The sequence below is a fragment of the Acanthaster planci genome, linkage group LG18 (genome assembly GCF_054643075.1).
Source record: "Acanthaster planci isolate LZ-2023a linkage group LG18, COTS_SCS, whole genome shotgun sequence".
NCBI lineage: Eukaryota > Metazoa > Echinodermata > Asteroidea > Valvatida > Acanthasteridae > Acanthaster > Acanthaster planci.
The window spans coordinates 8,673,305-8,697,029 of NC_141794.1; the positions used below are offsets into that span (position 1 = coordinate 8,673,305).

The 23,725-nt window shown below is 38.9% G+C and overlaps 1 protein-coding gene across 4 annotated transcripts in view; it reads left to right on the forward strand.

The window, feature by feature from the left end:
- Positions 1-4,138: 4,138 nt before the first annotated feature.
- Positions 4,139-23,725, forward strand: part of usp14 (ubiquitin specific peptidase 14) — a 62,125-nt gene continuing 42,538 nt past the window's right edge. For all 4 annotated transcript variants that reach the window (XM_022252105.2, XM_022252106.2, XM_022252107.2 and 1 more), the window contains exons 1-6: positions 4,139-4,298; positions 9,061-9,236; positions 10,618-10,722; positions 11,313-11,416; positions 14,091-14,283; positions 21,885-22,033. In XM_022252105.2, coding sequence (XP_022107797.1) covers positions 4,283-4,298; positions 9,061-9,236; positions 10,618-10,722; positions 11,313-11,416; positions 14,091-14,283; positions 21,885-22,033 — 743 coding nt within the window. In that variant the 5' untranslated portion in view covers positions 4,139-4,282. The remainder of the gene's footprint in view (positions 4,299-9,060; positions 9,237-10,617; positions 10,723-11,312; positions 11,417-14,090; positions 14,284-21,884; positions 22,034-23,725) is intronic.

A 23,725-nucleotide genomic window follows, 5' to 3' on the forward strand; every position in this document is an offset into this window, starting at 1 on the left:
TTTGGTAGTTACCATCCCACCAGATTTCCCCCTAACTGATGGCCAACGTTCTGTCCTCGAGCGTGGACTGAATTTCATCCCGCTGACGAACCGATGGGACGTCGTGAAGCTCTCCCGCCATATGCGTTTGCGAACCTTCTTCCACGACAAGGATTCCAGGTGAGTTCGTTCTAATTCGGGTACCTCTACTCAGAATGAAGACTTGTCTGATTTATTGCTAAGCTTGCACTCACCAAGTCCACCTGGTTTCCGGCATCCAGTCTCAACAAAACCCTCGATCGCGTTTTTGAAACTGCCACGCGGAAATCAAACGCCTTAAATTTTAACCCAGCCCCAAGTGCATCAACATTTCATCGGCTGAACGCGAAGCACCGAGGTCTCTTAAGAACGATGATACCGTCGTCATCAAGAGGGCGGACAAGGGTTGCGCTACGGTGGTCTGGCGTAAGGACTTGTAGTATGTCGCTGTCGATAAGATTGACCGCGACCTTACACAAGAGCATCAAGATATTGTTGCTAGCACTGTCCAAGGTTTCATTGACTCTGATGACCTCCCTCCTAACGCAACCAAACTGGTCGTTCCCATCCCACGCAAGGCAGTCTTCTACTTGCTACTTAAAATTCACAGATCTGGAAATCCAGGCCGCCCCATTGTGTCTACTTGTAGTGTTCACTGGCCGTGAAAGCTCAGCAATCTACATCAAAGACGGGCTCAGAGACACCAAGTACCTGGTCGAGACAATATCCATGCCCTCTTACATGCAGTTTTCAACTATCGTCGGGTATCTTGGTGGAGCCGCCAAGAAGCTGGTGTTGAATCTCTCACCTGAACAACAGAGACCGAGTTACAAGCAAAGTTTGGTAAAGTCTCTCTTCCTGGTGATCTATTGGCCGATTTGTATGGACAGTTCAGACTGCCAAACGAGTCTCCCCACAATCTTTGTGGTTGAAATTGAAGCTACCCTGTGCACCGCAGAGGAACGAATCAACCGGGGATGACCTCTTCCAACCTGCTACAGGATGCTGACTCAGTAGTTCATGAGGGGAGTTGGAGATGAGAAAGTGAGTCAGCAACTTGCACCCACGAAGCCCAGGAACATGACTTTTCGAGAAGTGCAGATGGAGTTACAACAGATATATAGAGAGCGAGTTAAGAGTGGCGTCTGTCTTCAAATTTGACCAAAAGTCGCAGTCACAACTAGCCTGATCACAATCCTGTCCTTCACAACAAAGGTGTCTCAAAGCAGTGTCAACACAAAGCCCACCTGCTGAGAAATCCCAACAAGTGAGTAATGAGGCTCTGCAAGATTTGCTTCTGAACGTCAATTTGCAAAGAAAATCTAGCAGATATCGACAAAGTGAAACCAACCTCGTCAGCGCCCAAGAGCAGACGACCAAACTGATCGTGTCTACGTCTGTCACCGCTGCGGACACCACCAGCAACCACCAAAGCCCTATAGATCTTACTTCCATCTCTAGAACCAAGCACTATTTAACCAGAGTATCAGAATCTCATTGGTCCCAACAACGAAGATTCAGTCGAAGTCAATGGTATACTCTACATAGTTCTCATTTACTCAGGCTTCCAAATCACTTCCATTACGGAAGCCTGTGGAAAGAACACCCCATACTCTGTGAAATCCAGCTTACCCCTGTTGATATCTCCATCAAAGGTGCAAATGGACAGAAGGTACCCCACCTTGGAGTTATTCCAATCACTCTGACGATCCTAGACGTTGTCTACGAGGAGATCCCAGCTTTTGTTGTCCCCGTCAGACTACTACCGACTTCTATCGGCAGCGTGTACCACTGCTCATCGGAACTAATGTCATCCGAGCTTCCAGACAAGACCAGAACTTGACCAAAGGTCCTGAATTCATACAGTTCCTCCAAGCACAGAACAAGGCATGGTACACCGCATTCATTAACACTAAAGTATCTGAACTAGGTGATGCACAAGGAAGAATTGGCAACACAAAGTACATTGGTAGGTTTCACGTGTAACACCTACCGGGAAAGACGATGACGTGGTCTTTCAGAAATACCTCTACAGCAGTGGTTGAAGGCTTTCCCCAGAATATGTCATGTGTGAAAGTCGGAAGTATTGTGGCAGAAGTTGGCCCTGACCGTCGAGTCCCGGTCCAATTCTGTAATTTATCAGCCAGACCAATCATAATACCCATCTGGCATTTACCCTTCAGTCCTTCGAGTTAATGAGAGAGTGGACACATCTCACTCACTGGTGTCAGACAAGTAGCCAGACACTGTCAAATCAACATCAGGTCCAGAAGCTGTCAAACATTAAAACCAAACAAGTGGTAATGTCCCGATCAGCAAGGCGGCGAACACCCGGCAGAGGTCTTTACCACAATTCCATCTCTCGATTTGTCGAGTGCTCTCCTTCAAGATGAAACTCAGAAGTAGTAGCTTGAATATCTCCTTCCAAAGAACTTCAGTGTGATCTGTAAAAATTCTTGGGTTTTGGCCGCACCACTGCAATCAAGCACACCATCCTATTGGTTGACGATCAGCCTTTTCGTCTTCCACATCAAAGGATTGCGCCCTCTCAGTACTAAGCAGTACGAGAACATTTGCTGATAAGGGAGGAGTCAGGAGCTATCAGGCGTAGTTGCAGATCTTATGCATCTCCCATCGTGATAATACACAAAAAGATGACTCTTTGCAGATTTGCATTAATTATGGACAACTGAATAGCAAAACAGTCCGTAATGTGTTCCCACTCCCGCAAATTGAGGATGCATTAGATGCCGTTGGGAAAGCCACTCCCTTCTCTACATTAGATTTTAAATCTGGTTACTGGTAAGTAGAGGTTGACGAAAATGATAAACCCAAGACAGTATTTACAACCCTAATGGGATTCTATGAATGTAACCGTATGCCATTCGGTCTTCACAATGTTCCTGTGACCTTCCGACAGCTACAGCAAATATGCTTTGATGATCAGAACTACTCAACAATGCTGCTTGATGATCTTGATGATATCATCGTATTCTCAGCAACCTTTTAGGAGCACGTTCAACGTTGTCAGCGTTATTCGAATGCTGACCAGAGACGAGGAAAGACTTGTTTTTATTTCCTCTACACAGTTCCCGTTTTCCAGAAATAAAACGACATCAAGAAATCTTAGCCGGAGCGCCCTTTCCTATTTTTTGACTCCTAAAAAGCAGGGTCACATCATTATTCTACAACAATTTACTATAACTAAAAACAATAACAAATGATTGTAACTGTTGAAAACAGTAGTAGGGGAATAGAATGGTTCTGAAATACACGCTGTATTTCCTTCTCTACCGACCCCAGCCCACATCCCCAGCCCATATCCCCAGTCGCAGCCCACATCCCCAGCTCCAGTCCCAGCCCACAACCCAAGCGCCCACCTCCCAGAGCGCTCATAGCTCCCTTCTAAATGTGTTCCAGAAACCCTCTACACCTGGCGACTTGGGCTAAGCACAACCCGTGAATACCCCTAGCAATCCCTACCTAGCTCAGTCTCTCGTGGTTACCCTATGGCTTTAGTCAAGGTGTTCGTCATGGCGTTCGTCATTCGTCACAGCGCAGCGTACAATGAAGACATGAAGCATGGGACAATTAATGCAATTTAAACGTGGTTTAGCCGATGGCATCATGTGACAAGCGTGGCTTGGTCCAACCATGGTGGAACCGTCCGGGGAAGCTTATAGTTTTTCTTTGTTTCGCGCTATAAATTATAGCGCACTATGTACCCGTATGCGAATTATGAATAAATGCAGGCGTGCAATGAGTGCATAGTGACCAGTTAATTAATTATGCATAATGCATCAACATAAATTAATGGCGGAGCAGCTTTCGAGAAGACAGCACGCACTGATCTCTGGAGATCAGTGACTGCAGCACGATCATGGTGGCCCTGAGGGAACATCAAACATCGCAAAAATCTTTGCAAATATTTGCCACAAAATGTGTGACATCGCAAATTTTCCGCAAATGTGTAAATATATTTGCAATATTTGATGTCCCTCCAGGGCCACCGTATACAATAGGGCCTATCCACACGGTGCATGATATGTGGGAAATGGAGCCCAATTTACCGTCTGGCTCCGGAACATCCTGTATGAACCCCAGACGTCCATTGAAGATCATGCATGTGATTGCATAAAGTGATCACATGTCATACATGTCAAACGTGTGTGTGTATCTTAGCTTTCTCCCTTGTGTCCCAGATCTTTTTTCAGCGGCAATCTGAGTGTGATTTTGCAAGGAAATTTTTTTAACCGTTTTAGAAATGGCCTCATGTAAAGGTGAGAAATTTATATTAATCAAACAGTTTCCGGAAAGGCAGTCATGGCAGTGGATATCTTATCGTAAACCATTTTGTACTTGAAGTTGTATTGTATTTTTTGTCATGGTTGTAGCCGCACAGAGTTTAAATTACTGTACACTCTGCAGCACACTCAGTCGAGTCCACATTTTGTCTTATTTGTGGTAACACCCACACTAATGTACATGCAAGATATACATGTAGGTAACTTGTAAAAAGTCTTCAGTTCTGTTCCTTTTTTAATTGTAGTAAACTTTTGAATTACACTGTAGTCGGGGGGTTCATCACCAGTAGTAGGGACCGCAACGGTCTACTGCGCACATCATCTGCGCACGTACAGTTTTGTGTACAAAAGTTTGGTTTCGCGTCTCCAAACCGGAACTATCCGGTTTGAACCGGTTCTTCCACACAGCACCATTCTCAAATCGCTTCGTTTTTCACACACGGCAAGCTGACGACTTCCGTCAGCACTTCGTCGAAGTTTTGGCGCACTTCGCCCGATTTTTCTTCGAAATACGGCCGTAAAAAGGAGGTTGGTTCTTCTACAAGCGCTTTTGGAGCATTTCTGTCGTATATACAAGAAACTAGTGTCCATTTTTGAAATTTTCAGGTTATAAATACCCTTAATCATTTGGATTTGTATAAAAGACTGTGAGCGCATTTGACCGCCGAGCGAAATAAGTTAGCGTAACACGCCGAGTGACCGCCATGGGACCAACGCGTCGCACGGTCCGTCAACAATCGTGTGCGCACGTTGTTGTAGCCGCGTTGTTTCGTACAGCACGCAGCGGGGAGCTTTTTTCACGCACCTTTGCATTTCGTGTAACATCATTTTTGATGAAGATTTGTTTGGGGAAATGACTTTGAAACCAACATTTATCAGCTCTTACATCTATACATGAATATGTCGATGTTAATTTTTTTTGGAATATGAAATGACTGTCGACATGCACACCATGGGTGAAATGATGAATGAACCTGGGAGAGGAATAATTTTATGAGACTTCCAAGAAAGAAAGGCTGAATAGGAAGGACAAAAGACTTAACTTTAATGTATTTAAAAAAATTACACCGTCTCATTTAAGTTAAAATTATGTTTTTCATATCTGAGTGTTCTGTCCAAGTTTTTTTTTTACTTTATATTTTGAATGAAAACTGAAATTTTGAAAAATTTCTTCGAAGTTTTTTTAATAAGTGGAGCTCTACATCTAAAAATCTTCGAGAAAAAGACGTGGTCATTTGTATGGTGGATGTTTGTCATATGAAATGCCCCAAACATTCTGGTTTGCTTTACTGTTGCTTGGTAAGTCATTTGAATGTTTAGTTTTAATTCTTTTCTATTTATGTTGTAATTGCCTTTTCACAATCTTTATTTGTTTACATAATATGTTAACACTGTATGCTTAATGTATTAATATCCTTCAATTTTATGATTTATTGAAAGAAGATTCCTTTAATAAAACAAACTATTCAGCAGATATTTGGAATTATGAAGTCTTCTTTTTCTGTCCGTTTTTAAACAGCCCATTTCCTTCTAAGTAATGGGCATCCCAACTCAGTTGTGGCGGGCCAGGATTGGATGAAACGCCAAAACAGGGTGATGTTTACATGACATACACAGTTACTGATGCAGAGTATATCAACTTTGTCTTAGGTTTAAGAGAAATGGTTTCAAAAAGTGCTGGGGATACCCTTACAACTTTTAAGAAGATTCAAGACGATCTCACAGACATCTGCCATGGAAAAGATGATGTAGGTTCTAAAATACTGTGTGAGATTAAGAACACAATGAGTGATCGTGCTGCTACTGAATCTAAGTTAAATGCAATCCTCCAGTCTTATTGAGAGTCATGCCTTCCTAAAATAACAGATAACTGGGATTCTTTAAGCAAGACTGCCAAGCAAAAGTTGATTGAAATGAACAATTTCTTCTGTGGACTTCACCTCCTAGTTTCAATGGCAGAAACAATTTCAGCATTGTTTAAACAATTTGTTTATTGATGCAGCAACTTCTTTAGCCGATGGGGAGTCAGTTCAAACAACCACACGTGATGACATGAATGTAACAATTCCATTGCTAGTCGGTAAAACTGTCAGCCACTACTTTGCTTCTGAGGATGGGGAGAGACAGATGTACACGGGTGAAGTCATTAGTCAGGTTCCTGGGTTTCCTCACTGGTTCAACATCACATAAGATGACGATGAAGCTGTGTACTCATACAAACTTGTTGAGGATTACAGAGATGGCAACTTGGAAATTGTTCCCTCCTAATCCGTTATCCACCCGTAACTACATAAAGAGAAAATAATGCATTTCAATGTGTTCAATATTAAACAGCATCTGAATCTGTTCTTATCACCATTGTTCCTGTATGTTGAAAAGGGTCTGCATTCACTCCTCATTTTCAATTTCTGATCGTAGGACATAATGGATGCCAATATCCTCAAAGTAGACCTACTTGTACATAAAGAAATTGTTCTTTCTAGGACTTCTGTAAACTTCATTCTTGCCTTAATATTCTTAAGTGTCAGCAATAAGAAAACTAAGCTGTATCAGAGAAAATCAATAAAATCATGCAAGGAACTGGTTCACCTACCAGTAGTTAACTTCTTACAGTTAAACAGATGAAACCACAGCTGGTGCTTAGAAAGCTGACTTACTTTCCAGCAACTTTGAAGAATTAACCGTGTTTTCCTTTCAAAAACAAGCCAGAAGTAAGAATGTGAGATGAAGTTAGGATTATAAAATATAAATGTGATTGGATTTGAAACTAAACTCTGTCAAAATGAACCAAGATGCACATGTATTGCATGTACATGTACATGCATATATAGTTTTAATATCACTTTATTGCTCTTGTTACATAATACAGGTCCCTTTTTATTTGTATTCATCACATGGGATGTGTGAACAATTTCAATACATGCATACTGTTCATTTACATGTCATCCGTAGAGCAATGCATTACTTTTGTGTTACAGTTCATGGCCCTGAATACACATGTACATGTACGTGAAACAAAACTCATTCGTTTTAGAAAATGCATTGAATCTCTTAATGTATGCTCTTGGCTACCCGAACATTTGTCTGTATTAATACATACTTCAGGGCAACCAACTGCACTAAATTACTGTGTGGTAATAAATAGATGGTTCATTTGAACCAAACAGAAACGTTGAAGTATGTCAAACTTCAAAGATTCTAGAATTTGACTTGTTTAAGATTTTAGATTTTATTATCTTCCTAATGTTTTATCCAGTTGAGGGTTTAATGTGACAAGAAAAATGCAATATCATTGTGTACATACATGTACTGTTAAAAATGGTCCCTGATCTGAAGTTAAAATTTCTTAAACTGTGCTGTTGCTATCACCATGAAAATTTCAGCTGAATTAATCATTTCCATGGCAACTGGTTACTGCCAGTATTAGGCTTAAGCATACTTTTCAGTAATACTGTACATCTAAACATTGGAAAAAGAAAAGTATGGCTAACATACTTTTCTATTCCACTTAAACACTGGAAACAGAAAAAAAATGGCTAACATAAAGAAAATGGCAATTTTCTCGCCTTTTCATGTCTAAAGATAAGGCAAATTAACTTATTTTATACAAAGTTTTTTGTCTGTTTCTATGGCAACCTTGTCCAATAATCTACCTTTAGAATTGTTATGAATCCTTAAAATTGGAAAGAGATGTTAATCTATTGGAATATAGTGAAAACAGGATCCGTTTAGCATTTTCATATCCGAAGATATGGAAGCTTCAATTTGTTTACTACATTGTTTACTACACTATAAATTAGTAAACAAATGCTGCCGTAAATAACTCATTAATCGTAATCCCAATTTTAATCCAATTTCAAGTCAGGGTGATTCATCAGTTTTTCATTAATATTATGAAGTTTGAACTGTAAAATTGGGGCTCATTACAACCAATTGAGGAAAAACGTAAATAGCCGTGTTTCCATGGCAACCCTATTTGTAAACAATATTCCACACATAGATTTATGTGTACAACATACACTGTGCATACAATTTTGTTGATTCAAAAAAGAACGGCTGAAAATAAATGAGCAACAGAGATGTTTTCTGTGACTCAATTTGTTTATCGTTTTGTTTACTGCTGTAAACACACAAAATGTGGCACTACTTTAACCATGATCTCCATTAAGAAAAAGAACGAACAATGCCCATTTTCAGAAAATTCAAATCGCCATATCTCAGTATTGGTCTTTTACAATTTTGGACGGAATCATCATTCTAACGCTCCATGCCCGTCAATTTAGTAAGATTAATACAGTTCTCAACAATTCCAAAGACTTACCAAAACCTCTATCACCCCCTACCGACTTCCATAAATGCCAACGTCACACAGTTGGGGCTTCAGTGCTAAATAATGCCACCGTGAATAGGTTAAATCAAACATTCCAGAATCCAGCACAATTAAATGCTACAGTACATGGAGGTTTTTGTCCCACTTTTTCTCAAAATGATGGGTTTATGGCCACACGTTATTGTCTTCAAAAGCAAAGTAAGAAAAAGCAAATGTTTAGCTTTATCCTAATTTTGTAGTAGTGTTTTATACTCTCATTATGAAAACAAATGTGTTGCCTTGCAGTTTATTAAACAACCCCTTCAGAGTTTATTATTGTGTGTTTCCCGTTGGACCCCTTAAATAGAAAGAATCATAACTTTGCAATTACATGTACAGTGTAACTCTTTATTTGTTTTATTTCAACAGTGAATATCAAATGGGGCAAGGAAAAGTTCAGTGATATTGAATGCTGTGTAGATGAATCTCCAGATGTGTTTAAGGCACAGATCTTTGCTCTAACAGGAGTACAGCCTGAGCGACAAAAGGTCATGCTGAAAGGAGCAACTCTCAAGGAATCATGGACTGGGTTTAAAGTTAAAGATGTAGGTACTTTTCATAATGATAGTACATGTATATGGCCAGGGCTTTGCCGAGTGCCCAGGCACCCACAACATGACCACTGATTGCCGATATTCGGTTCCATTTTGTCAATTTTATTACCCCAAACTGGCCCTGCAAATGTCAACACAATATTTTAGAAAGGCAAACACCCTTTCCCTTTGCTGACTTACCAAAAAACTGTTAGAAAACATCTGAGTAAAGTTTGTGTTGATTCCATTTAACAACATTTTAGATTGCAGATGAATAAACAGAAAGAATCAGTCACAACTCCCACTTACATGTATGTGCTCATTCAACCTATCATACATGTAGTTTGGCCGGCTTTGCCTGGCACCTTTTGGTCTTTTCACACCAGTATCACTTGTATGCACACTGCATATAAACCAATCCAACCCATGGCTGCAACAAATCCTGCTCCCTAATACCAAAAGCTGGATACACCACTGAGCTGATACCGTATGCTATTTGTTTCTCTATTCCCTTAGTAAACATACATGTACATGTATATATGCAATCTTAGTTACATGTATAAACTTTCCAGTTGTCGGAACATTAATGAAGCAAACCTTTGCTTTCCAAAAGGAAATTTACAAGTCTTAACAAAGTTTTTTTGCAAGCACTAATTACATGTAAAAAGGAATATATATTTTCATTCTAAGATTTCATGAGTCATAACAAGCCCTCTAAATGAACAAGCAGGTCATTTTAAGGATTGAAGAAGTTCAAACCAACACTGAACAACTCGTACATGTAGGTCAGACTTTTCATTTTACAATGTATGTACCGTATTACAGATTTTTATGTAGAAAATATTGGAGAGTCAAAAAAATCCCTTCTAAATCGAGTAGATGAATGTTTTCTTATCGTGCTTTTGATAAAAACAGATTTTCCACCCATTGGAACCTATGGTATTGTGGCTCATATCTCAAAACTCTGATTCATGTGGATGAGTTGCATCTCATCTTCTGCTACTGTTATTCATGGCACTGTATCTATTCATATAACCATAGAGCTACAAACCCAACATACTGTACGTGTGCTTCATTATTATAGAGTATTTCATGGTGCTTTTATTGTCATCTGGTTTTTGTGTTTTTTTTTCACAAAATTGGATTAGAACTATGTTTGAAAAAACCTAAGAAAGTACATGTACGTGTACATAAAGAATAAGTGTAACCAATTTGAATGTACATTAGTGTGTACCTGCGATAAGCAGGTAAAAGTCATTTACTTGAATCTCAGTAAATTGGATACAAAATCATCAGCATTTTACATGTCAACCAGAGTTATATGTTTACTTGTAACCATTGTGGTTGTACTATTTACATGGTCATATGGAATATTTATTGTTACTTCATTGAGGGTGTCACCTTTCTTGTGATGGGATCGGCTGAAGCTCTCCCTGAAGCCCCAACACAAAAGACACTTTTTGTGGAAGATATGACAGATGAGCAACTAGCAACTGCGGTATGTTTCAAAGTGTTTGTGGTAAAGGTACAAGTATAGAGGAGTATACTAGAGATGAGTTGATAAATTTGTTCGTGCAGTTTTGAAGCAAGAGAAAGGACATGATGAAACTTTTAACAGGTTGCTAATACATGTGCATGTACAAGATTGTGTCCCCAAATTAATATTTCTTCGGGAGGTAGCAGGAAATAATTGACATGAAACTGTAGCTTGAAAACATTTCATACATTTACCAGCACATGTACTGTTTGTTTCTGGGGTCCTTACATTCTTTTGTTGTTTTGCATAAAGAAGGATTTCTAGTTAATATTTGAACGTCCAGCCTGACCAGTACAGAGTACTTATTGGCATAGGTCTTATGCTGAAGGTGCCCAAGGGCTACTCTGTGTTGCAGGTGTTCCACTGAACAATTTGGATTTTTCCTCTGAAACACCTCTACCCTAGTAGATGTGTATTCAGAATGGGGTGGGACTTTTTTAATTTTTAAAGCTACACTGAACAGTTATGCACACAAGTTAATTGCTATAACTTCCAGAAAGGAGTGAAGTTAATTTGAATGATCACACATGGTTGTTTCTTGATAAGTACAGTTTGAGTTGTCAGCTGGTTTGAAGAACTTGGGTAACACCTGCTACTTGAACTCCACCGTGCAGTGTCTGCGTAGCATTCCAGAACTGAGAGAGTCCTTGAAAAAGTAAGTTTGTAATTTAAGTAATTGAAAATACACATACATGTGGGTTTGTCTCTCAATGTGGATGCAGTTGAGGATTTCAGAGTGGTGAAATTATTTGAACTATTTTTACCCAGGACAAGTGAGATTTACTCGAACTCCATGTGAAATATCATTCTGTAAGTGATGATTCTAATCTTATTTCTACATAAAAAAGTTGATTAAAAGGTAACGTTTGGTGGTAAAAAAGTCTTTGTTTCTCTAAGAGCATTTAAAACATGTTTTAGTTGTGTTTGTCATTACATCTTATTGTTTATGATGGAATAGCAAAATGACATCAGATTGGAAATGGAAAAGACAAGCTCTCCTACAAGCAGAAATGTGTGGAAGAGATCACATGAAAGTAAAACTGTGTCATCACTCAGGTAACAAAGGGATTTTTTCGAAGTCAAAACTCCTCTTTCAAGAAACATTCAAGAACTAGGGGATTATGTCACTTTATGTGGAATTCAACTTAATTTCGTATGTGTGTTCTCTTAAACTAACAACAAAACCAGTCCTTCCCAAACCCTTCATGTTGTAAATGGTCTGCATTTCATTTTACTTTAATTAAGAGATGGATGATTATAGATTCATTTTTGCATACATGTAGGTATTTTCATACTTAATTTAAACATTCTCCAAGTGTGAGTGAGAACAAAAAGACCTAATATACTGATATGTTGAATAAATTCCAATTTTTACAAACAACCAGCTGCTTTAGGCCTTTACCATTATTTGAGGGAGAATAGTCTGTTGTCAAATTATGCATAAAATAAGTTATAATTTTGTAATGTCCTTTTTGAAACCGACTGTGTCATGTTTAAATATGTATGTAAGCCCCCCATTTTTTTTAAAGGAATGTTGTTGGAGACCATATTTTTATACCCAATTGAAACATGTCCTGACTGTGAGTAGTTCTTCTCACTCATCCACCCCCTTTTTGGTAGAGTTAACTATTGGGTAACTTAGTCGAATGAATTTGACCTACCTGTACACATATCTGATAAACCAACATCAATTTGACTTTGTTTTTCCTACTTTTTTTGTGTTCATGACAGGAAATTGTTTTGTGATTTCAGTTAATGTGTGGCATGCCTCAAATATTCATTTACCCTTCCTAAAAAGGAAATCAACCAACATCAACACCCAAAAATATGTAACGCAATTCAAAACAAACCCAATAAACTCTAGCATCAAAGGATCTAAACTTCACTTGCTTGACAGTGGGTACATGTAAATGTGTGCCTGATCAAGACAAGTGGAAAAAGGAGAAGACCTTGATTTGTGAGTTGTGACTTTGAATATGAGTATATCTCATGTATTCAGAGACACCAGTGTCTTTGTTCCATGTGAACTACGTAATGTACATGGTAAATGCCCTTGAGACTACACGTCGGCACATTTATTCTTTTTTTAGGAAGATATTCAGCATTAATTATATGCATAGCTGTAATCTGTATCAAATATTTGAAATTTTAGCTGCTTGGTTGTTAACCACTTGCTGCCGGGTGGTTTGAAAAATGCAGTGCACACATACATGTACGGGCAATTTTCAAGATTTTTAGTTTTCAAAATTTTCAAAAATTCATCATTTCATTTAATGGATGTTTACATCCACACAAATGGCTGTCTGGTGGCTACTCTAATCTGACAGACGAAATCTATTTCAGCCAGGCCTGCAGCCTTGTAAAAAGAGTCCAGATTATGCAGTGTTACATGTATGTCAGTTTCTTTTGTTCCCGAAACCAGCACAGTGCACTGCTGGCGTCTTTGCAATAGGGGCCAGATTAGCATGCAGCAGTATTGTATCGCTCATTGCTGGAGAGCTTTTGCCCCCAGTGGTTATCCGCTTGCGCTGAATGCCACAAATAGTGGTATAATCTTTCAAAACAAGGACGGATTTCCTTCGATATTGACAACCGAAAAAATGTTGGCAATTCCAGCAGCTCAGCACTTTTGTGCTGAGTATGGCCTTTTATTACAAGGCCCAGCTCTTTTGTCCAGTTAAGTGAGGCCTACATGTAGGTGCTAGAAAAAACGGTCCCCCCGGCCGGAAGTGGTTAATGGAGCTAATGTTGGGGAAGTGGGAACCATATTGCCAAATAAACTTGTCCTCAAATTACATGGTACTGAATTAAATTGAAATGAGAATAATAACCGTCAATAGCCCCCAAAGTAAAATTCCTTGTTCTGGGACTTTTTGTTGCAGTGCTCAAAAGATAAAAGTTAGAACAGTAAAGAATTAAGATTGATGTGATAATTATCCTTCTCCGATATAGAAAGATCAAGTTAAAAATTGCAGGGCAAAATCATAAAGCTTTAAAGATGTTTTTGTCTCAAAAGTCGTCCCAAAGTAAGCTACATGTGCACCCTTCAGTGCTCTTTCCTTGTACAGGTATTTGCATGTATCAGAATTGGTATGTGATAATGATACAGTCAGAATTTATACCAAGTTTTACAGCATTCAGAGAGCTTCTGAAAATTGTTCAAATCATTTTCAAGGCACTTCATGAGAATTAACGTGTATTATTGATGGGATGCACTGGTAACTGTTACATGTACTTGTTAATACATGTACATGTAACATGTTAAATGTGTTTACCAGAACATTTATACACACACACTAGTAGGTTGACTTAATTCTCTGTTTTCATAGGTATGATGGTCATGTTAATCAAGCTATGGCAAGTGTTCAGCCAGCAGAGTCAATTACAGCTGCCATGAGGGATCTATTTGATGCCATGGAAAAGGCCACTGATGGAATTCCACCAATATTTCTATTACATCTTCTTCACATTGCCTTCCCACAGTTTGCAGAAAAGAATGAACATGGTGTCTTCCAACAACAGGTGAATTTAATTTTGAAACGATGACTTTCCTCCACTTTGCAGCTTACCGGTACGTGTAGCCATATACATGTATTTGCATGTGCATATTCATAAGGGAGGACACAAAAAACCCCAAGACATATGACAGTTTCAAGTCCTCCGGTACTGCTTACAACCTCAGTACCACTTAATAGCTCATACCCACTGGACTACAGGATACATGTCGTGTCTCTGTCGCTAATCTGTTTTTGTGGACAAAGACAAAGGCCGTGTCCAAAACGGTTGCCTAACGATATGGTGTAGGTCTACAGCTGCAACTGTGTTTCAGGAAGCGCTTAGCCATATTGAATTCGGATGCAGCTACGGCTATGTATTGCGCCCTCAAGTGTTATTAGAGTTTATTTGTATGAAGTAACAGAATTATTGTCTGCTCGTTGTGCAATGTTTGTTTACCACTGGCCAGCAATCAATATTCAGGATGGATGATGATATGATAGATATTGTTATTTTTTTTTTTAAGCAGCAATTCAGTGCATTATCATAATGAATAATAGAAAATTAGCTCAACATTCGCGTCTCAAACTTTCACGATGTTCATGGACGTCGGGGCAACGTAGTAGGCCTACATGTAACTACATGAATTTCAAAATTTAAAGCGGGCCTAAAGCTTCATCATGCCAGTCACCCCAGTAGCAAAGACCAAGGTTAACAAAAATTTATTTAATATCAGGGCTGATACTACAGTCTTCACAACTAAGACTAGAGCAAGGAAACAGACTTGCATGTACTACGTACATGTAATTTATCACTTGATTCTGCACATAAACTGCAAAACACTGATGACAAATAATGAAGGTTTACAAAGAATATTTTCATGAATTGAGTGATGGAATGTTCCATTCGACGAGACGCACAATTCATCCATCAACGAATGAAAATATTCTAACCATTGCACAAGTGAAAAACATTCATTATTTGTTTAGTAGGCCCCAACTGAAGGGATCCTTGTCATTTGATTTATCTTTTATTAAATGCCAAGTGATTTCAAATCCCAATAACTTTTCAACCAAAGTTTATTCTCCATCAGCACTGTGTGCTGCACTCATGCTGCCTTTCAATCATAATTACATGTACATATTTGTTGTGGACACAGGGATCATCCTAACCCTTGGTTTTGGCCATTCGCACATGGGTGAATTGTACCCGACATGGCATGAATGGCAAGAATAATGAATGTCACTCCGTATTCCATCAATCAAATGACTGGAATATGTATGGCAGTTATATATGTAATGCCTAGCTGTGCATCTTCATTTTTGGTGGTTTATATATATATCACTAAATATTGAAAGATGCATTCTTGATGCACATCAACATTTCACAGTCTTTTCTTATGACTGGACAGATGGCAATATACAAGTATACTAATTTAGTATGAGAATGAAGGGAGAACTTCTGATGAGCTGTATGTTAAACTTAAAACTGTAGTACTCCCAATGAATCCTGCTTTGCAATCAGGACATATTTAGATATTTGAATTTAAGTCTAGCTATACTTTCCCTTAAACATTTTTGCACATGCTTTGCAAACAACAGGACATATTTAGATATTTGACAAGATGGAGGAGTATTTTCACAAAAACATGTGAGGTATTGAGAATTTGTTTATTTAATTTATGAAACTATATTACAAATCATTTTTAGATATTAACACTTGCATTTTCTAGCAACTTCACAATTTGGAACCTAGCTTTTTTTTAGCATTCTTGAGGATATCTAAATCTTTCCATTCTAAAGGTAGCTACATGTATACAGTTTACAGGGTATAAAACTTTCCATTATTTGATAAGTTGACTTCGTTCTTTGAGGATTTGATAGATTTGGAATGTATATATGTGCTTGTTTTGCTTTGGCATTTCCAATTTCTTTTTGCAGTGCCTAAAATTAGTACATTGCGTAATGCTGGGCTGTGGCATGCCCTGAATGGAGGGCTTTGTCCAGCAGCAGGCCCCATTGAACCAGCAGCTGCATGGTGAATAGACTGTGTGTGTGGTATGCACTAATGCTCACACAAAGGTGCGGTAGTAGCAGTCATCCATAGCGAAGGGGTTAATGAGCATGATTACATTTTAGCTTTCCAAAGGATTTTCCTCAAACTTTCAAACCCATGTCTCACTTGTATAGGGGGCCCTGTAAACTATATAGTACATATAGGTAAAACTTGATGCTATGCATAGTTTTAGAAGTTTACCATGACACCTTGCAAAGAAATTCTCTCTTTTGTAAGTGCGGTGGTTCTGTAAAAGAGCCAGTGGTCACTCGTCGTTTCATGCAGCGTTCTCTGCTTGTCTTCTGGAGAATGCTTATCAGCCTTCACCAGAAGATGAGCAAAGCACACAGGTTTTTTACAGAATCACCACACTCACAGAAGAGAGACTTCCTTTGCACAATGTCATTGTAAATTTTCCTTAGGTAATTACTTATTCCATGCTGAAGGTTCTGTTAAAAATATTGTGTTTTTCACTCTTTCATGAAGAAGGAGCTTTGCCATGTTGTCTGCTTCAAAATGACATGTAAAGTTAAAACTTGTTTTTACTTCATTGGCCACCAGCATGTGCTATCGACATTAAAACAAAAACAGTAAGTTTCAGAACAAAATAAACACCTGCCGTTACAAATAACAAAACTGAACTTCATGTATCTACTTTTCATTTGACTTAATTTCAACTGTAGTTACAAGGCGCTCCATCAAATTAATCAAAATTTTGTTTTGGTCGTGGATCTCTTTCTCTTGCTGACGTAGAAGCTGATTTTGCTCCTTAAGCATCTGAAGAATCTCAGAGTCATGATTCAGATTGGCACTTTTTTCTTCTTTGGTGGTGGGGATTCATTGTGTTGTGTCAGGTTAGCCTTCTCTGGGATATCTTCCAGTGAAGAAACCAGGCATAGTGGATCAATGATAGGTTTTGACCCCAAACCCTTGTCCATATCATCAAGAAACTGCTGTGATACGGGTGTCTCTTCTCCATCTGCCATGCCTGAGCCGGTTGGTGGATGCTTCAGTTCCTTTATTGAAATAAGAAAATGACAACTATAAATAGGTCGGTTCACAAGATCGGAGTAGTTTGTCCCCACATTCGCTGCTTGTTTTCGCACAAAAATGATTTGTATTAAACACAACTGCCCTTTTTCTGAAAGGTTATTCCTGGTGTGTCATTGTGCTTTCAAATTAACTTGAGAAAGTGTTTAACAGGGCAGTACACGTTGGACATTATGCTGTTATGGGAGTGTTCTTTGTTTATAAAGCAATGTTTATTCAGTCAATTGATTTACTTCATCCTTAATTTCAGTATCTTTGTAGAACAAATGCTCTTGTGTAGTCTCCACATACACAAGGCTAAATATGCTTACCATTAAAACTTCAAGCAAGGTTAATCATTTTGAAATAGCTGCCCCATGTGACTACTTTTGTAAGCCGTTGGACCCCTGTGTGCTCAGTGATTATGCTATAACATCAAATCACCAACAACATTCACCATGTTTAAACCAAGGAGAAAATGTTTTAACCGATGGAACTGCACAGCCTGGCTTGTGGTTCCTACTGACCAAGCGAGTCAGGGAACAGGCGCCCTGTCTCGTTCATCACAAGATGGCGCTATACCATTTTGCAGCAGGCTACATATGTATTGACTTTTTGTTGTAATTGAACAGCAGTACCTTTGAAAACAATTCTGTAAAATGGTACATCGTGCTCCACATTATCCCTACTACTTTCACCGGTAACCAACCATGCATGGTCAGTACAATCTGAGTGTCCTGCTTTCTACCAGCAAAGAAACTTCCAAAGATACTTTACTTTATACTTCTGGGTCAAATTTGTCCACTTCTTGCCCGTTCTGGGGACACTTTCACCAGCAGGTCCATTTTTTCAGTATTACTCTGTACAATAATTGAGAAATGTATGTGTCAATGATGAAAAGTTGATTATCAAGTAAATTTCTTTGACTCCCTTCAGAAATTTCATCAGGAAACACTAAATACAAATGAAAATCCTCACAGATCTAGATGCTTTCCAGAACTGCATAGATGTTAGCTTGCTACATGCAATTACTTCTCTCACAGTGCCTACTAGCAAGATTGTCATCGTGGAGGAAAACCTATATCAGAGGTATTATCACACTAAATGTCAACACTCCCAAATTTCAAAATGATTGTTTCTGGGAAATCGTAGGGTGAAACAAAAATTAAAGACCCTAATACTCAAGCAAACTAAGAGATTCAATGCAGATTTTCATGTGTACATAAAAGTCCTTGAATCCTTCTTGCTAACATACATAAAAGCATCATGGGTGGCACCTTGTTGCTTTTTTTGAATTTATCTTCATGTTTATTCCGAAGGTTTATAAATGTGCAACACTCATCTTCAGTCCCTAGTGAAGAAAATGTATTAGGAAAGAGACACAATCATTAGACTTAATCATTTGATAAGCATCAAGCCCTTCACATTATGTTCTTCCAACCTATTGCATCTATTGGGAGTACATGTACGTTAATAGTAATGTTAATACCCTCACTACTCAAAATCTAACACAGGGGAGTACAGCCATGATGGAGGATGGAAAAGTTGGGTTTTCTGTGTTCATCATGATGACTATGTTCTCAGCACTAGTAGTAGGTAGTAGTGGTTTGACTCTTAAGTGCACAAATTGTTCAATTAAAAGTAGGCCTAAGGACAATAAATGCACAAAAGGTTTACTCAAGTCTATCCCAGACAAACTGGAAGAAGTAAGAAATGCCCTCTAACGTGATGTCACAAAGTTCAATTTAGGATGGAAAAAACCAAGTCGTTTAATCAAATTAATGAGAAATCACTGAAAAGAGTTTTTCAGACCCATCTCATTGTCATACTTGGAAAACAAGTTACATCCTGACTCCACTTTTCTCATCACATATCATCTCAATAAAAGTCAGTCTAGATTTTGATGACGTCATAGCCGTAGCTCTAGCTCTGGACACCATTTTAGACAGCACTTCAAAATGGCCGCCGTAGACAATAGCCGTAGACCTAGCTCTAGACAACTGTTGCGGACATGGCCCAAAAAATCGTACTTCATTGTGAATGGGGGAGTCACGTGGGCATAGTGGTGCTTTCCTTGCCTTCTACCTCTGCAGCAAAGGTTTGATTCCTGGCTCAGTCCACATGAAGATTGGGTTTTCACTCCCTACCTGATTCTGTGGGTTTTACCCAGAATATTCCTCTCAGGTGTAACTAAAAGTGTAACTACGTATACTCCTCATTGTCTGTTCTCTACAGGTTTCATCAGGTTTGCTTGCCTGTGGCACTTTATAGGAATCTGTGGGGTCATTTAATACCAGAAATACATTGTAAAAATGCACATCATGATGTCATTATGTCATCACTTGTATTACTGTTTGCATGTATGTATTCTTCAAACCAACTGAGTTTTGTAGTAATGTTGCTATCTTTTCCTAATGTTGCCACTGCAAGTGTACTCGTAGGAAATGAAAGGCTTTTGTAATGTAAATTGAAGACACTGGCATCACCAAAGAACACAACTGCAGTTGGCTCTTGGTAATACAAGCTCGCGTAAGACGAGACTCCGGTTTAGACGAGCATATTTGCCAGTCCCGACTGAATTGTGCACATTCAGTACGAGCAATATGAGCTCAGATGTTACGAGATTTTGGTTAAAGGGGCACGCTTTATAGTGCTATGTCTCGTGAACTACATGTCCGATTGAATTGAAACTTTGTATATAGCTTGAAGGGGAAGGGTTTTAGACCACGACTGACCTGATGTGATGATGACGTCATCTGGTGCCAAGTCATGTGACATCAAAGGAACACTCTTTAAAGTGCTATATCTTGTGAAGTACATCTTCAATTTGGTTGAAACTTTGTGTATAGCTCAAAGGCAAAAGGTTTTGACCCAAATTGGCCTGATGCGAGTTAAAGTTGAATAAAATCTGGTGCACTGAGTTACCTGACTGCACATAAACATAACAATTTGAATTCCTCAGACTAAAGACACTGTTCCCATACCTCGTGATTCGGGGCAAGCTTTTACATTGCGACCACCATCTCTGGAATGGACTGGTTCCTTTGTGCCCTTATCCATTAAGAACAGTGTATTGTTGCAAGGCGTCTCTTATGTCACTAAGCAAAAGCTTGCCCTGAATCACAAGGTATAGCAACAGTGGTTTTAGTAAGGAGAAATCAAATTGTTATGTTCACGTGAATTTAAAGAAGTCAGTGTACCAGATTTGGGTCAAAGTTAATTCGCAAAAGGCTTGCTGTGATGTCATCGCTTAACAAGTCACTTGACATTATTGGGGGCACTGTGTAAACTGCTGTATCTTGAGAAGTACATGTTCGATAGGGCGGAATCTTTGTGTGTAGCTCGAAGGGGAAGGGTTTTAGACCCAAATTGACCTGATGTGATGATCGGGTGACAAGTCACACGACTTTAAAGGTGCATTTTGTAAAGCCCAATATTTCATGAAGAACATGTACATGTCCCATCGGGTTGAACTTTGCTAGAAAGGAGGTTTCGAGATGGAACTTGATTTCATCTGATGGTCGTCTCATTATATGATAAGTCATGTGACATGTATCGAGATTACATGGATTGTAAACTTTCCATTGCTTTATTTCCATTTTTGGCCATTATGTAATAATTTTATTCAATGAGCTTTTGAAAACCATTTTAAACCGAAGCAGCTGCGTGGTTGTCCACAACCACGGCCTTCTCTCGTTTATTGTTGTTTTTTGGAATATTTAATTTTTTCCCATAGACTTAACAATCTTAGATTGTCATCAAAGTTACAATAAGGAACTACCCTAAGGCTAAGAAGACATTAAAATAATGACGTCATGATGCCGTCACATAATTTATTTCTGAATTTTGAATCTTAAATTTTTTCCATAGGTTTTGTACATGTTTTTCTACTACGCAATATTACTGACTAGAGTAGTCCTGAGCTTCGGCTGAGGATTACTATGGGAACGAAAGAGAAATCATACCTTTTTTTTCATCTTCATTTTATAACAAATATACACGAGTCCAAATATCAAATAATATTTCAGAATTTTTTTCAATATGAACGCAAATCACGTAACATGACTTTAAAGCTGCAGTTTTTCTACATAGGTTTTGTGCACGTGCAAGTCGTATACAAAACCTACGGAGAAAGACTTTGTCTTTTTCACTTTGCACTTTTATCGATCTTATCAATGGTTTGCCTGAGGATTACTGTGAGAATTTCATTCACTTTGCACTTTTATCGATCTTATCAGTGGTTTGCCTGAGGATTACTCTGAGAATTTCATTCACTTTGCACTTTTATCGATCTTATCTGTGGTTTGCCTGAGGATTACTCTGAGAATTTCAGACAAAGCAGCAGAAACTTTCCCTTACAAAATGATAAAGCTGAAAAAATGAAAAACTCTGAAACAGCTCTATGTTTGTCCACAAACACGTCTCGTTTTGTTTATTTGTGTTAAATCCTCTTGACATTATTAACCAGGAGCTATTTTCCACCTGTACAGTGTGCCCAACCCTATCATAAAATTTTTTGTTGTCTTTGCTACATGCACATGTAGGATGCAAATGAATGTTGGGTGCAGTTGGTACGGTTGTTACAACAGCAGTTGACTGTGAGTGTTGCTGGAGAGAATCAACAAGCAGAAGGTGCCTCAGCATCACAGAAAGGATTCATTGACCAGTACTTGGGTGGAAGGTTTGATTGCAGGTATAATCTAGGGCCTCACTTCACAAAAATGATAGATCTATCAAAGTCATGTAAAATTATTAGGTTCACATCGCCATCTAACCAAAGTTTCATGCCTGCCTGATTTTTAAAAATGCATTTTTCTGTGAAGTTTTTTCTTCTCCCAACAAAATTTGTTTTCAAGACAACTTTCTCACCAAATCAACAAGTAAAGTTACATTGACTTTGGCACACACGCGAAGACCATACATTTCAGAATAAATCTGTTTCACGTACTCAGCTCAGTGTAAAAGAAACACCGAATGCAGATGACTTGGCTACAAGAACAAGTAATCTGGCTAGCAATGTCACGGTCACTACACGTGCGTTGCAGAAGTTGACGCAACATGTAAGGCGTGGCAAAGTCTATTTTCCAGACTCAATTATTCACATTCCTGTGATTTTCTGTATGCTGGGTTCGTCAGAATTTTTGGGTCCAGGAACCAGACTACCAAAGCCTAAGTAAATTGCAGGACCATTCTGGAGTACCTCAATGTAATTTGCGTACGTGATTGGTTAAGTACGCGCACAGACGGCGAATGGGTCGTATGAGTTAATGGTCCCACGTTCGGCCTTCTCTTTGTCAGAACCATATCGAATATCGGGTCATTGGGGTCGATATTTTTGTACCTTATTTCAACGGCCGTGGTAAGTTAACTTAAAGGATTCTTTTATCGAGTACTGTTAATCGAGTACGAGTACTTTGATACTCGAGTACAGTTTTTGGATGTCGAGTTCCGAGTATTTTGTAGCCCGAGTACAAGAACTGTAGTTCGAGTACAAGTACTTGGATGTCTGAGTACAAGTACGAGTACGAGTACTCTGAAAACGGTACTCGAGTAGTACTCGAATACGAATACTACAAAACTGCTTAGGAGTCATCTCAAATCTGGTCTGAGACACTTAGTGGACTTTGAGTGTCTCCCGTAATCCGGAATTTCTTTAGAAGAATCTGTGCATTTGTTCAGGACAAGCTGAGGAGGAATTTTCTTTACCAGGTCACTGTTAATGAATTTTTACATACCAGAGGGCTTTTAATAGGTGGTCAACATGTCATACCCTTTTCCCACTACAAACTGTTTAACCCAGAGATTTGCTGCCCCAGGTTAAGCTTTTCATAACCAGGGTTCGTTAACCCTGGGTTTCATTCCTTTTACTTTCATTAACCTGGAGTTTTGGTAAACCCTGGGTTAAACTTGCCTTGAGTTGATGCGGTGCCATTTCCCAGTTCTAGCCAACACTCACAGGGCCCAACATTTTGGACCAGAAATTGAGCTCGTAAGCTAGTCCCACAGTGCTTGGCCTTTTGTGCGCGTGAAATTAACTATGCATGCACTGTCAAAATAATCTACAAAAGTGTTCAACAAAGTAGCGTGGACAATTGTCAACATGTTGTGTACCGGCTCTGGCACTGCACATTGCAGTTTTCCAATACTAACTGTTGTTGCAGCTTTTTGCTCTTTATTTCCAAACTAAATTCCTGATTGTTGGAGTTGAGTGTTCAAAGCACTTCAATTTTAGCTCTTTTGTACCTCGTTTGATCTTACAATGACACAGCCAAAATGCGGGTACGTACATGTACATGTATGTGTAATGATTATTAAATAATGATAGGCCTACATCCCCGTATGTACGCAAATGTTGCAACAACATTTTGCGCCATAACTTTAACCT